At 50.0% G+C, this 13778-nt stretch overlaps 1 protein-coding gene across 3 annotated transcripts in view; it reads right to left on the reverse strand.

The window, feature by feature from the left end:
- Window positions 1-5431: 5431 nt before the first annotated feature.
- HERC3 (HECT and RLD domain containing E3 ubiquitin protein ligase 3) overlaps window positions 5432-13778 on the reverse strand; it is a 54887-nt gene continuing 46540 nt past the window's right edge. For all 3 annotated transcript variants that reach the window (XM_063337211.1, XM_063337213.1, XM_063337210.1), the window contains exons 22-25: window positions 13601-13683; window positions 10140-10323; window positions 9273-9375; window positions 5432-7250 (exon numbers count right to left, since the gene is read on the reverse strand). In XM_063337211.1, coding sequence (XP_063193281.1) covers window positions 7042-7250; window positions 9273-9375; window positions 10140-10323; window positions 13601-13683 — 579 coding nt within the window. In that variant the 3' untranslated portion in view covers window positions 5432-7041. The remainder of the gene's footprint in view (window positions 7251-9272; window positions 9376-10139; window positions 10324-13600; window positions 13684-13778) is intronic.

Here is a 13778-nt window from a genome sequence, read left to right on the forward strand (position 1 = left end):
CCCAAATCCCTCAGCCTTTCCTCATAAGAGAGGTGTTCCAGTCCCCTAATCATCCTCGTAGCCCTCCGCTGCACCCTTTCCAGCAGTTCCCTGTCCCTCTTGAACCGGGGAGCCCAGAACTGGACACAGTACTCCAGGTACGGCCTCACCAAGGCAGAGTAGAGGGGGAGGATGACCTCCCTTGACCTGCTGGCCACGCTCCTCTTGATGCACCCCAGGATGCCATTGGCCTTTTTGGCCACAAGGGCACATTGCTGGCTCATGGTCATCCTGTTGTCCACCAGGACTCCCAGGTCTCTTTCCACAGAGCTGCTCTCCAGCAGGTCAGCCCCCAACCTGTACTGGTGCATGGGGTTGTTCCTCCCCAGGTGCAGCACCCTACACTTGCCCTTGTTGAACTTCATAAGGTTTCTCTCTGCCCAGATCTCCAGCCTGTCCAGGTCTCTCTGTATGGCGGCACAGCCTTCCAGTGTGTCAGCCACCCCACCCAGCTTGGTGTCATCAGCAAACTTGCTGAGGGTGCACTCTATCCCCTCATCCAGGTCATTGATGAATATGTTGAACAGGACTGGACCCAGTACTGACCCCTGGGGAACACCACTCGTCACTGGTCTCCAACTAGACTCTGTGCCCCTAATCACAACCCTCTGAGCTCTATCTTTCAACCAGCTTTCTATCCACCCCACTGTCCATTCATCTAACCCACACTTCCTAAGCTTCCCTATGAGGATGCTGTGGGAGACCGTGTCAAACGCCTTGCTTAAGTCAAGGTAGACCACATCTACCGCCCTCCCCTCATCTATCCATCTAGTCATGCCATCGTAGAAGGCTATCAGGTTAGTCAGACATGATTTCCCCTTGGTGAATCCATGCTGAGTACTTCTGATAGCTTTCCTTTCCTCCACGTGCCTTGAGATGACACCCAGAACGAGCTGTTCCATCATCTTTCCAGGGATGGAGGTGAGGCTGACCGGCCTGTAGTTCCCCGGCTCCTCCTTCTTGCCTTTCTTGAAGACTGGAGTGACATTGGCTTTCCTCCAGTCCGCAGGCACCTCGCCTGTTCTCCAGGACCTTTCAAAGATGATGGAGAGCGGCCCAGCAACGGGGCTGCGCCGTTGCCTGTGCCACTGGTGGCCCTTGCTGGCTGGTGGCAACTGGGCAGAAGCAGAGCTGCCAGGGGCTGGGTGCCCGGTGAGGGTTTTGTCAGGCGTGAGAGCAGCTGGGGCTTGGAGTACACACAGGGTGCAGAGCTGTCAGCGTCAGCTTGTTCGTCAGCTTACTTCAGCTTCACTCCGTCTGTTTCCCATCTCTTAGGGAAGGGATCCAAGGACTTCTGGCTGCTGGGGAGGGAATCTGGGGCCAGACTCGTTACTCTAAGCCAAGGCCTAGGAGGGGACTTTGCTTGCTCATGTGCAGATGGGGAAGTTAACTGTGCATTTGGAAATTGTAACCAAGTGCTGCATTCATTGACCCCCTAGCGTGGGATAACTCGTTGGAAACGGTGACTCCCTTCCTATCGCTGGCTGCTGCCATATTCCTGAAGGGCAAAAAGACCCTTATCCCAGTGGGTGCCCTTAGAAAGTGCCTCCTGGGTTGGGAGAGGACGCCGATTCCAACAGCATCCCCTGGATGGGTTACAGAAAGTGCTGTCGGCAGCGGGAGCATCAGCAGAACCAGAGCAAAGCCCGGGCCCTGCACCTGCTGCGTCCCTCGTGGGCTGGGCCAACCTCGTTGTTGTGGCCTGGGAAGCGATGGCCGTGTTGGTGGGCCCTCGGGAAAGAGGGCGGTGGTTCCCCTGCAGGGACCGCGTGGGAGCTGGAGCTCACAGCCGTCCCCTCGCTGGCGGCGGCAGGAGGGTGGCCTGGAGGGGGTGAGGTCTGTGCTTGGTCCTGGTACCAGCCCGGTACCAGGGCTCGGCTCTGCCAAACTCTTTGCCGAGCGTTTTGTGATACTGGGCTGACTGCAGAAACGTACACGTACAGAGAGAAACCTCTCCTTGCGGCTGAGTCCCTAAATCCCCCTCTCACTCCTTGAAACGCGGCTGCTTTCCTTACTCACCGCTTCTGTGGTCCCCGCTTTGGAGCAGATGAGGTGATTAATGCTAAACGTGGTGACATTCTGGTCTGGGCGGGGGGGAGGTTTCAGGGGCAGAAGAGCTCCATTTCTGCGGGGGATTTTCCTGGCAAACATTTAAACAATGCATAAAACTGGTTTCCAGACACAGAGTGGTAAATGGAGAGTGTAACTACTGAAGAAGTGAGGGAGCTTATTCTTAAGTACAGTGGCGTTAGTGCTCAGCTGCACTTGAGCATCTCTTTTATTTTCTTAAGAAAAGTGCGATGACATTAGCCCAGCCTCAGCTGGCTCTGCTGTGACCAACTCCTCTTCCTTGCCACTTTTTGGAAAAAAAAAAGGGGGGGGAACTGAAATTGTCAGAGAGTAAGTAAAAAAAATCAATTTTGCACTGTTTTCAGTACCTGGAAAAGTACAAAATAAGCCACAGCACTAGAAGGGGAGTAAGTGGGCCAAAGGGTGCCTGGTATCTGGTACTAGCTTAATTAATTTTGCTAATGTTTGTAGCCTGTGATGGCTACAGCAGAGCGAGGCACCAAGCAAGAGGTGCAGGACGAGAGCGAGCCAGCTATTGCGGGGGGCATTCCAGCCGCACCAACCCGCACCCTCACCCGCAGCACGGGCTGTTGGCACTTGCTGGGCCTTGTCCGGTCCGAGGGAGCCCTCTGGCTCCCTTGGGACACCTGCGTGCAGTGGTGAAACAGCTACTATATGGGTGCGTATATGCACCAAACCAGATAGATACACTGATGCAAATAACTTGGTGCACCAGGGGGGTTTTGATGGGGTTTTTTTGGTGCCTGACTGAAAAAAATTAATACTAATCAATTTTTCAGGCATCATTTGCTGTATAGGTGCAGCTACATGACTGTCATGCAACCAGTGTATGCCACAGCTAGTGAGACCTCAGCGCGTATGGGCTCGGGTCTGTGTTTTTTATGATTTATGTAAGCATGTTTAATTTGAACCTACGGCATCTTTTTTTTCAATGTACATGGATCGACAAACATTATGTGTACATTTTGGTACAGTCTGTATTTTTGTATAAAAGAAGAAAATGAAACTATTTTGACTGCAGGTGCTCGGTGAGGGTTTTTGTTACTTGCTGCTAACGGCGGCCAAGCGCTGCAAGCTGGTGTCTGGGCAGCAGCGCTCGCCCTGCCCCACTGCCCTCCCTCTTGCTCTTCTCACCCAACAGAGGAGAATTTGGGGGGAGGGGGCTTGGGTTAAATACCACGTTGTCCCCAGGTGCGGTGGCCAGGCAGGGCCCGAGCGGGTGTGCAGACAGATGTGCGCAGCTGTGCCCAGCGCTCACACCCGCCGCAACAGCCCGGCTGCCACCGCCACCTCCCCGGCTCAACATGGCCCACAGCCGCTCCTGGAAAACAGGTAACGGGCGCACGCGCGTGTGTGTATGCACGCATGATTTATAAATATGTACGTACACACATTTTGCATGTATATATTATATAAAAAAGTATACACACTTATCTGTATATCGTGTATAATATACACACATGTTATATCTACAATAATACAACACGTGATACACTATATGCACAAAACACACTATATACAAAATACATAGTCTATATACACTATTATACAACTATATAGCGCCCTTACACAATACAGATCACATAGTAAAGTATATACATTATATTGTGTTTCCAGAGAGAGCACAGATAGGGGATGTGCTTCTACCTACATGTACATATGGAGCCATCCCGCTAGACATACACACGTGCGGTATTTGTGTCTAACTGTATTTCTGTTTCCCGTGGCGGCAGGGCACTATTTTACTTTGTTCTTAAATAAACTTTCCTGGCATTTGAGCAGTGCCACCGTTTGCCACCAAATGCCAGTGCCACGACAGCCGCTGAGCCAGCAGCCCAAGCCCAGGCTTGAGGCAAGTCTTTTCCTTTCATTTCAGCTCGCCAATCTTGCAGATGTAACACACATACTTTAAATATGTATTTTTAGTTTGATAAGATTTATTTGTAGGTACATTTTAAGAGATCACAGCCTCAATCAGAGAATGGTTAGAGCTGGAAGGGACCTTAATGATCATCTAATTCCAAATGTGCTAGATGCAGTATCATAAGTAACATTAATTACAAATGATGTTGCAAACATATATATTTTTTTTTTTAATATATACACATATATGGACACGGTATCAAATTATTAATGGTATTTAGATGCTGTGTGTTTACCCGCACAGCTGAAGGAAAGAGCGCAGCGCCCTGCCTTCATAAACTCAGGGAAGTTGAAGCCATAAGGCCATGTGATGGAACTCCTGCACCAAGCCAGCAAATGACCTATATTTGCACACACTAATGCCAGCCCCCAGTGCTGGGGAGCCAGAGGAGCACCGCGAGGCCACACCGTTGCTGGCTGCAGCTGACAAGCGGGTGCTGGGCACCTTCTCCCCAGGCCCGTTGTGGGGTGAGGCGGTGGGGGCTCCCCGAGCAAACAGGGCAAACCCTGGGGGCTGGGGGAGCAGCTCCGCTGCCAAACTGCCCCCAGGGCACAGACGGACAGACAGCTGGACAGGCGCACACACAGGCAACACAGATACCCACACTCACTCTCCCTCTGCAAGTGGCTGGTGTTGCAGTTCCTCTGGCATTGCTGCTGCAGCTCCTGTACATACAAGCCCCTTGTTAATGAATTGCTTGCTGTTAATTAATGAAGAAACAGCTCTGTGGCTAGTCCCATGTAGAGGAGGGACACGGGGTACTGCAGGGCTGCCATGGCCTCGCTGCCTCCAGCACCCAGCTGGGCTCCTGTTCTCCTCGGGGTGCTCGGACCTCAGGGGACATGGCGACCTTGTCCCCAGGGTCCTGCCTACACCTACAGGGCTGTGGGGCCGGGCAGGAGAGGCCACGGGCTGGAGTGCTTTGGTGGCCTTCAGTGCCGTGAGGAAAGGCACCACCGCGCGCCCTGCTGCCTGCGAGGTGGGAGGAAAGGAGGAGAAACACCAGGGATGCGGGGATGAAGGGAAAGGGATGGAGAGACTCGGGTCTGGCCGCAATTCCCAGCTCTCCCACAGAGGACTTGTCCCTGTAAAAGGGCAGATACAACTCCTCCTGCTCTGTCTGTGGAGAACGCAAAGTCCCCCGCGGCTGGGGCTGCCGCTCTGCCTTGCTCTGATTTAGCAACGAGGAAGGGGAAGGTCAGCATTTGCTCGAAGGCAGCGACAAGGGGTCAGGCTGGGGTGCTCCCCAGCAGCAGGGCCGGGGAGAGGAAAGCAGCGCCCGTCTTCCAGCTGCGCAGAGGCACGGCCAGACCATCAGCAGAGCCGGCGCCTGCAGCAGCCCCTCCGCTGCTTCCTGACACAAAGGCAGCCACGCGGTCAGAATTAAACATCAAATTTATTGCATAATACTGTACTATGTACACACACATCGAAAATAAACATTTGATATAATTGTGTATTTGTCTTCAATGCTGCATTAGAAAGAGGCTGGAGGGCTCTCAGTGTAGCCCACAGCTTGTCTTAAAAAAAACCCAGAAGCCTAAAACCTTTTGTTACGAGGTGCAAAGTTCAATACTTTATATTGAACGTGGTGCATAAATACTATGTCCTAATAAACAAGTCAATGTCAAAACCACCCTAGGCTTAAAATGAGATTTACATCAAGACCTGAAAAATGGGGGGAATCATTCGAACTTCATTTACTGGGGGGGGGTGGGATGGGGGAAAAGAGGATAAAGGCTCTCCAATCTTACAGGATAGATTCAGGTAAACGATTTTGCCCACTCAAGTCCTAGTGTGCATTTCCAGTCTAATTCATACAGATTGTCCTTTAGACACCACCCCCCCCCCCAGCAAAACAGCTGTCACGTGGAAGGGCTCCTCTGAAACAGCAAAATAAAGTTACCCTAACTAACTGCAAAAATACAACCAATCTCCAAACAGAGCCTTATCACTCAAATGTGGATCTCATGCTTGTTTCTTTTCCTCACCTGATGAGATTGGAGAGCTTGTGCACAGCTCACACACCCCCGCAGGCTCACACACGCACACTCACACACACGTGACTCCTCTGGAGGAAGCCACCTCACCTTGGATTGGAATAACAGGTCTGTTCAGATGGAAAAACAGGGCTCAGCAAAGCCCACCCCTCTAACTTGTAGACTTGCCAAGATAGAAACCCAAGACAAGAGAGATGTAATTTGAGAAACCCCGTATTACAGGGAGGGTTTGTCCTTCCACAAGCCTGAACACAAACTCCGCTCCAGAGGAGTCTGAGGCTTCTTTAAGAAGACATTGCTTGGAAATAAAATTTGAGACAAGTGAGGAAAAACAAGCCAACCCCCCCGCCCCAAACCATCATATTCTCCATCAGACATCCCAGTGCAAAAAGGCAGAGCACGTACCATCACTAATACACTGCCCTGGGGGTCACAAATGACGTCCCAGCCCAGTACCACCCGCCAAGGACCAAAGGGCAGAGGGGATACTTCCATTCAAAGCAAGCAAGAACCAGCTTGCACATAAAAAGGGTGGGAAAAAAGGTGGGGGGGAAATCACAGCTTTTCAAAAAGGAGATCACGACTTCATCCTCAATTTCCACCATAGCCTAAACGCAAGGAACATCAAAATATTTAAACTGGGTTAAAAGGAGAGGTAAGTCTGTGTGTGTGTGTTGGGGCGATAAAAGCAAACTACAAGGAATTGCCGGGAGGGCAGTGATGTCAAGTTGGAGGGGAAACAACAAAAACATCCACTGAACTGATTTTGTTCAGTAGATGAGAAAATTCAAAGCAATAGCCTCTCCCTGCTGAAGCCCCACAAAACGCTGGCAGCATCAGGCTGAGACGGCATCATCTCAATCTATTATTACTACTAATAATTATATTTTCCCGCAAAACGTTCTGATCCATTCCCTTACAAAAATAAAGCCAAGCCCATCGTTTTCTTCCCTCCGTACCCAAGCGTCTGTGCGTCTCCCGCACTGCTCAAGCCAAGCTAAAGCCCTCGTAGTGGTCGATGGCTTGCACCAGCCGGGCGCTGAGGATCTCCTTGCTGCTGTACTTGGGCAGGTCCAGGAGATTGTAGCAGGTGTGTGCCACGGGCAGGTACTGCTCCCCGCTGGCGGTGGACTGGATGACGATGCGCAGGCTGGACATGCCGTAAATGGGAATGCGGTCACTGCCCGTCAGAAACACTAGGAGAAGCAGAGGGAAGGTTGGACACTTAGTTCAGGCAACCGAGGGCTGCACCATCCCCACCCGCCCCACGGGACCCTGCCTGGAGGGGCCAAAACGCTGACTGAACTCCATGCAGGGCACGGCTGGCCTCCCAGGGGAGGTGCAAGAGAGCAGAGGCAGGAAGCAAGGCCACTGCTGGGTGTGCAGGTGAGAAAATAAAGTGGCCCACAGCACCCCTCCTTCCCTTAAAAGCTCCCTCTGATGCCCAGGCAGGATAAAAAGGAGCAAAGCCAGGGCTGCATCCTTGGGAAGAGGCAGAGGGAGCCCAGCCATCCTCCCTGCTGCCACCCTTCCCAGGCACAACACCTCGATGCTGGGACCAGGGTTGGTTCCTCCATGCTGCTCCCCATCATACCGTGCTCCCCCTGAGCGTGACCCTCGCGCACTGTCCCTGCCACCGCAGTTCAGGGAACAGGGGCTCCCAGGACTCCCTCTACACAACTGCTAACTCCAGCCTGCAAGTTTTGGCTGAACCATTTTTCAAACTCAAACATGCAGGACAACTAGTCGACTGCTTGTTTCTCTGGGGGAAAAAACACCCGCGTAGGAATACCAGCCTTTACCTTTCCAGCAGTCACAAAATCACAGAGTGGCTGAGGTTGAAGGGATCTCTGGAGGTCCTCTGGGCCAATCCCCCTGCTCAAGCAGGGCCACCTACAGCAGGCTGCCCAGGACTGTGTTCAGCTTTTGAGCATCTCCAAGGACGGAGACTCCACAACCTCCCCGGGCAACTGTGCCTGTGCTCAGTCACCCTCACAGGGAAAAAGTATTTCCTGATGTTCTAGAAGGAACCTGCTGTGTTTCTGTTTGTGCCTCTGGTCCTGTCACTGGGCACCACTGAAAAGAGCCTGGCTCTGTCCTTTTTGCACCCTCCCTTCAAGTATTTATACACATTGATGAAGTCTTCTGTGAGGCCTCTCTTCTCTGGGCTGAACAGTCACAGTTCTCGCAGCCTTTCCTCACAGGAGAGATGCTCCAGTCCCCTAGACATCTTAGCAGCCCTTTGCTGGACTCTCTCCAGTCTGTCCATGTCTCTCTTGTGCACTGGGGAGTCCAGAATCAGTCCCAGCACTCCAGGTGTGGCCTCACCAGTGCTGAGTAGAGGGGAAAGATCACCCTCTTTGACCTGCTGGCAACATTCCCCCCCAGTGCAGCCCGGGACACCACTCACCTTCTTTGCAGCAGGAGCACATTGTTGCCTCACCGTCAACTTGGTGTCCACCAGGACTCCCAAGGGAGCAAAAGGTGCTGGCTGTACCAACAAACCTGGAACCACCTGCCCTTGAAACCACGTATTTCTCCTCCTCTCCCCTTCTGTCCTAAACAAAGTGACCCCCACAGAGCAGCTCACATCTGCGGGTGGCTGGGACACTTGAAGCAACACACAAAGCACTTCCCAAGGCCACTTCTACAGGGGACTTCCTCTCCTTCTCAGCACACCACCCACCATATTAGCTCAAGGAGCCCGTCATCAGAGGGGAGGTATCTGCTACCCAGTCACCCCAACATGTGGTCTCATTTTCCTGCCACATTATACACCAGTTTCTCCACTCAGCGGTCACCCTACAATTGCCCCGTTGCACCTAAAAGGAGTGCTGCAATGCCTGAAAGCTCAGCCTGCAGAAGAAGGAACCAGAGTAAGTACCAGCGCTGGGGACCACTATGAATTCACCTCCTGGAAATGCAAACAGAGGGATGCTGCGCTCCCTTGTCAGAGACTGCATTGGACCTTGGTCTGCAGATAACACTCAGTGATTTTTTGAGGGTAAAAAAGAACAGTAAATAGAAAAAAAAGAAAAAAAAAACAAGAGAGGGAGAAAACAGATTACGTGACTAGCAGATAACTCAGGAGATAGCCATTCATGCTGGATCATCTTCTAGCAGTTAATGCAATGTGGCATAACCCTGGAGCTCTGCAGACGCTCCCACCTAGGCCTTCCAACTTCAGGAAACGCTCTGCACCACTGCAAGATACTTACAGAGAAATTTCTTCTTCTTTTCCAAGGGAAAAGCATGAAAGGTTTCCCAAAACATTCTCACAGTTGGGTGTGTCGCAGTGTAGTCTCCCTTATAGACAGCGCTCTATTGAAAAACAAAAAGTCACATCATTTCATCTGGCACTAAAAAGCAAAGACTAAGCAGAACCCAGACCTGATCTCTTCTGGTATCTGACATCAGATCGATGTCTGACAGTTATGAAATGAAGCACAGGATGGCCACGGGCACTAGCATGGCGCAAAGACCCAGTAAAGGGTTCTTGGGTTCTCCTAGCAGCATGTGGAAGGCAGGCTTTAGGCTTCTAGCTATTCAGCTAATTACACGTGGCGTGAGGAATGCTGGAGTACCTGTTCACAGGCTGCGCTCATGAACAGGATCGTGTGCTCTGCACAGCAAACCCACTTTTACTGCTGAGGCTGAGACAGAGCAAGAAACTTGCTGATCTATGCATTTTGAGAGGATACAACTCTTACTTTGTGTCCAGACTCCCCTTTGAACCCTTGGCTGTGTACTTTTTGCCCTCATGTAGTGGAGTGAGTTTTACTGTAGGTGAAGACCCCAGTTTTCTTTCTTCCCTTCAGTCTTAGGCTTCATCCCTAAAAACAGCAGATGGAAGTCCTTCTCCCCTATCCTTTCACATCCTGAATTTCCTCCCTGAGCTTTATCAGTAGCAGGACAGCCCAGTAAGAAACTTTTCATGTGAATGATGACATGGTGTATAAGAAGCATAAAAAAAGACATCTGTGGCTCATCGCATCTCATGTCCCAGGCTAGTGCCCACCTCGTGGAATTGCGCGATCCTGGTACTCGTGAAAAAGAAGAAAAATACGACAAGAGGGAAGCTTTACCTCCTCCAATTCCTCCCAGTTGTAGTTACTGTTTCCAACTATCATGGCCCTGAGCTCTGTGGGCTGGAAGAGTTCCAGGACTTTCCCACCACACACTTTCAGGAAGCCAGTGGAAAAAGCCGTGTACCACTCATGGATGGAGAGGTTGAAGATGTAATTTACGTAGGCTTCAACAAATTCTTCCCTAGTGCATTGAGAGAGAGCAGGCAAAGGAAAGCACTTTTAATCATATGCCTGAGCAGCAGCACTGCTAAGTTTTCCTGTTTCTGCCTGTAATGTGTCTTGCAAACTTTCCACGGGTTCAACCCACTGCCCTCCTCTCACTGACCTGAGTCACTGCAACATGGACAAAGAATTAGACAGCAAGTACCACCATGTGTCTGCTTATTCCCCGGCAGTGGCAGCATGGGAGGTCCCCAAGCAGCCCAGGCTCTATACTACCAGTAAACCCACCCAGTGGCCTTGCATCCAGCTGCCCACGGGACCAGGAGGGAGCCAGGGTGGCACCAAGCGCTGGGAAGCTGTCAGGAACAGAGCGCTCTTCCCCATGGAACCCGTTCCCACCCAGAGGTCATGTTAAGCAAATCTCAGGATTCAGTCACCAGAGGAACATGCCCACCCCCTGGCCCAGCTCCTGCAACCCCAGGAAATAACCTACGGCTCTTCTCAGTCTGCAGGTGTCCGGGATCACTCAGTGCAGGGCTCTGTGCCCACCTGCAATGACCTCGGACTGCCAGGTTGCTGCGAGCAAGTGCTCTGCTGGGAAGAGGGAACCAAATCAAACAGACAGTGCCCAAAAGACTACCCACTTCCAAAAACAAGAGCCTCACGGAGCCCTAGTTGGGTACCCTGTGAATTTTCAGAGGCAGCTGCTGCTGACTCGATCCCCAACAAGTCTTGCCAGTGGTTCCGCACTTCCAAAGCCAAAGCTGTCGCCTAGAGGCAGATTGAGGAAATCTTGCTCTGCAAAGTCTTGATCTGAAACTGCACGGCCAGTTCCCTCCCTCCTGGCCCCAAAGAGAGAGCAATTAAAAGAAATCTAGGAACACCCCTTACTACAGATTAAGAAAATAGTCTTAGGAAACCTCCTCTTCAGCCTTTGCACTCTGGTTAAATAAACACAGGACTTGTGCATTTGGAGTATGTGGCAAAGAGAATGACAACCCTTTTTTGCTGTTCTGCTTCAAGGGTTCCCAAGAACAGCATTAAAATAAAAACACCATTCTGCAGTCATTGGCAAGAAACTTGTGTCAGGCTCTGGCCAAACCCTGTCTCTGGATTTTGTTAGGAGGTTAAGCATCTTTATTCTATTCTCTCTTTCCTGTTCTCAAAGCACCATGATCTGAGTGCAACACTACCATTTTATTTGTGCAACGACTTAAAACATTTCCCCTGTATTACATTTTTGATTGTTTGGTTGGTTTTTTTACAGCTGACAATAATGCACCAGGCAATGTGGCAAACTGGGGCACGAGACCGTTCTCTGTGGATGGAGCTGCCGTTTCTGCTTGACATTCGAGCACAGCTCACACCTGCACTCAGACCATAAGCAGATCAGGGAACACCATGGAATCCCATACCTCAGTCTCTAGCTGAGGAGGTCACAATTGAAATAAATATTTTGACTTTTTGGTGGAGGATACGCTACGTAAAAGCAGCAAGGGATGGGTGACAAACTAAAAAAAGAAAAATAAAGAAGCAGACTGACAAACATGAAAACTTGGAATAAGAAATCATACAGTGAAGGGGGGTTATTTTCCAGCGCATTTGTTTTATTGTCATTTTCCTGATAGTCACCTGAGCGTTAGGGAAATCCAAGCTGATTAAGCACTTAACTGTTGCTTAATAACTCTCTGGCTGTTACAGTCATGAACCCTTTATCAAGAACGTTTTATGTTGTGACACCCAATATGAACTCCAAAGGAGAAACGGAAAACATGGACATTTCCTACTTGGCATTTTTCAGTCAAAGCAATCCTGCGCATTCTTCCGTTCCCAGTGAACTTTCCCCAAGCAGGAAGGGCAGTGCCCAACGGCGTGCACACAGCTGACTATTCAGGCCAAGAGGGCAGCAAATTGGTCCCTGGCCTCTGCACGTAGGGGTGGAGGAAGTCATTAAGCACTGTAAGGTGGATGAATTGACAGCTATGTCTAGACTTGGATTTAGAGGTTAGCTTGAGTTCAAAACTCTGGTCAAGACGAAGCGATTGCGTTCCAGAATGCGTTAAGCCCGTGGAGCTACACACTAGCCTTTCTCCTTAAGGATTTTCTTCTCTTGTTGCCTATCCTGACTTATTAACAGAATAGGAGCTAACCTGGGTGCTCTCCCCAAACATGTGCTCAGCTGAAATCTTTGTTCCTCCCCCTAGGCCAGTATGGCACACAGTAGAAAAATGGCCATTTTTCTTTTGAGTGTACATGCCCAGCCTAAAAACCAAAAGGGTATTATCACTGGCATTTTCATCTTTACTTCTCTGTCGCAAGTGAAGATGAAACTGTCCTCTATTTACCTGAAGCCCACCTTCTCTTTGCAGGGAGACAGACTTACACTGCTCCATCTCCACGTGGGTTTTGCACAGGGGCAGCTATTTAGCTGTAAAATCGCAGCCTTTTGGGCAGTAGTAAAGTAGGTAAGAAGGTAATACAGACAAAGCTTTTGTTACAGCAATGGCTTTAGACACAATCAGAACCCTTTTCAATAATCAGATTAATAGGAAATGACTTCATCTCCAGGCTTGCCAGTAAGGTCTTCAGCAATCCTAGCTCAAGCCCCTAACCATGCTGCTCACTAGTCACTGGATCACACCGCTTCGCCAGCAGAGAAAGAATTTGCACGCTCTTCAAAGAATAAAGGCATTTGTAGAAATCCAATTACAGGATTATGAGAAGAAAATAGTTTAGCAGCTGGAAAAAAAAAAAAGGGAGGGGAAACGGTAGCTGTGCTAGTAATAACTCTCAGATGTTCGGTCAAAAGGAAAGAAATCTATGTACAGTAGGGCCTTATGGCTACAATCGGGGATGGCGGTCCTCCCTCAGGCATACTCAAGGGAAAGTGTTTCCGGATCCAGAATTAACAGTATAAACAATTTGCCAGGCTCAGATTTGTTGGTCACGTACAGTTCCTCTTTAAACCATCAGGGAGATTAATCTTCAAGGGCCAAAATCATTTGCAGTCTCTATTTACCATGAGAAAACTACCAAGGGTCTATATGAAGACCTTTTATAAGGAAGACATCCATCCAAAAAGCGTGAAACATTTTCCAAACATTGGTGGAAAGATGATGAAAACTTGCTTTTATTCAAGCGCCACTGGCATCCAGCAACTTTTGAACAACTGGTCTTGGAAATTGTTCGCAGTGACTTCTAATTCTCTCCCACATTTCACCTCAGCCAAATTTTCTGTGGCATTGCACCTCACTTCACCCCAAGTATGAGTCCATGCCCACATATGCCCCACTTACCTGTTGTCTTTCCGCACCAGAATTTTATCTCCATCTTCAACCAGGTTCTTCTGCTCTGTCACACCATAGCTCTCCCTGCAGATCTATACAAAACCGGAAAACTAATTTTACCAGAAGTATTTTTCAGGCCATATGCCTGCAGAAAGATACAGAGCTCTCTTTCACAGTTGATGACTGG

The sequence above is a fragment of the Chroicocephalus ridibundus genome, chromosome 5 (genome assembly GCF_963924245.1).
Source record: "Chroicocephalus ridibundus chromosome 5, bChrRid1.1, whole genome shotgun sequence".
In the NCBI taxonomy this organism is placed as follows: Eukaryota; Metazoa; Chordata; class Aves; order Charadriiformes; family Laridae; genus Chroicocephalus; species Chroicocephalus ridibundus.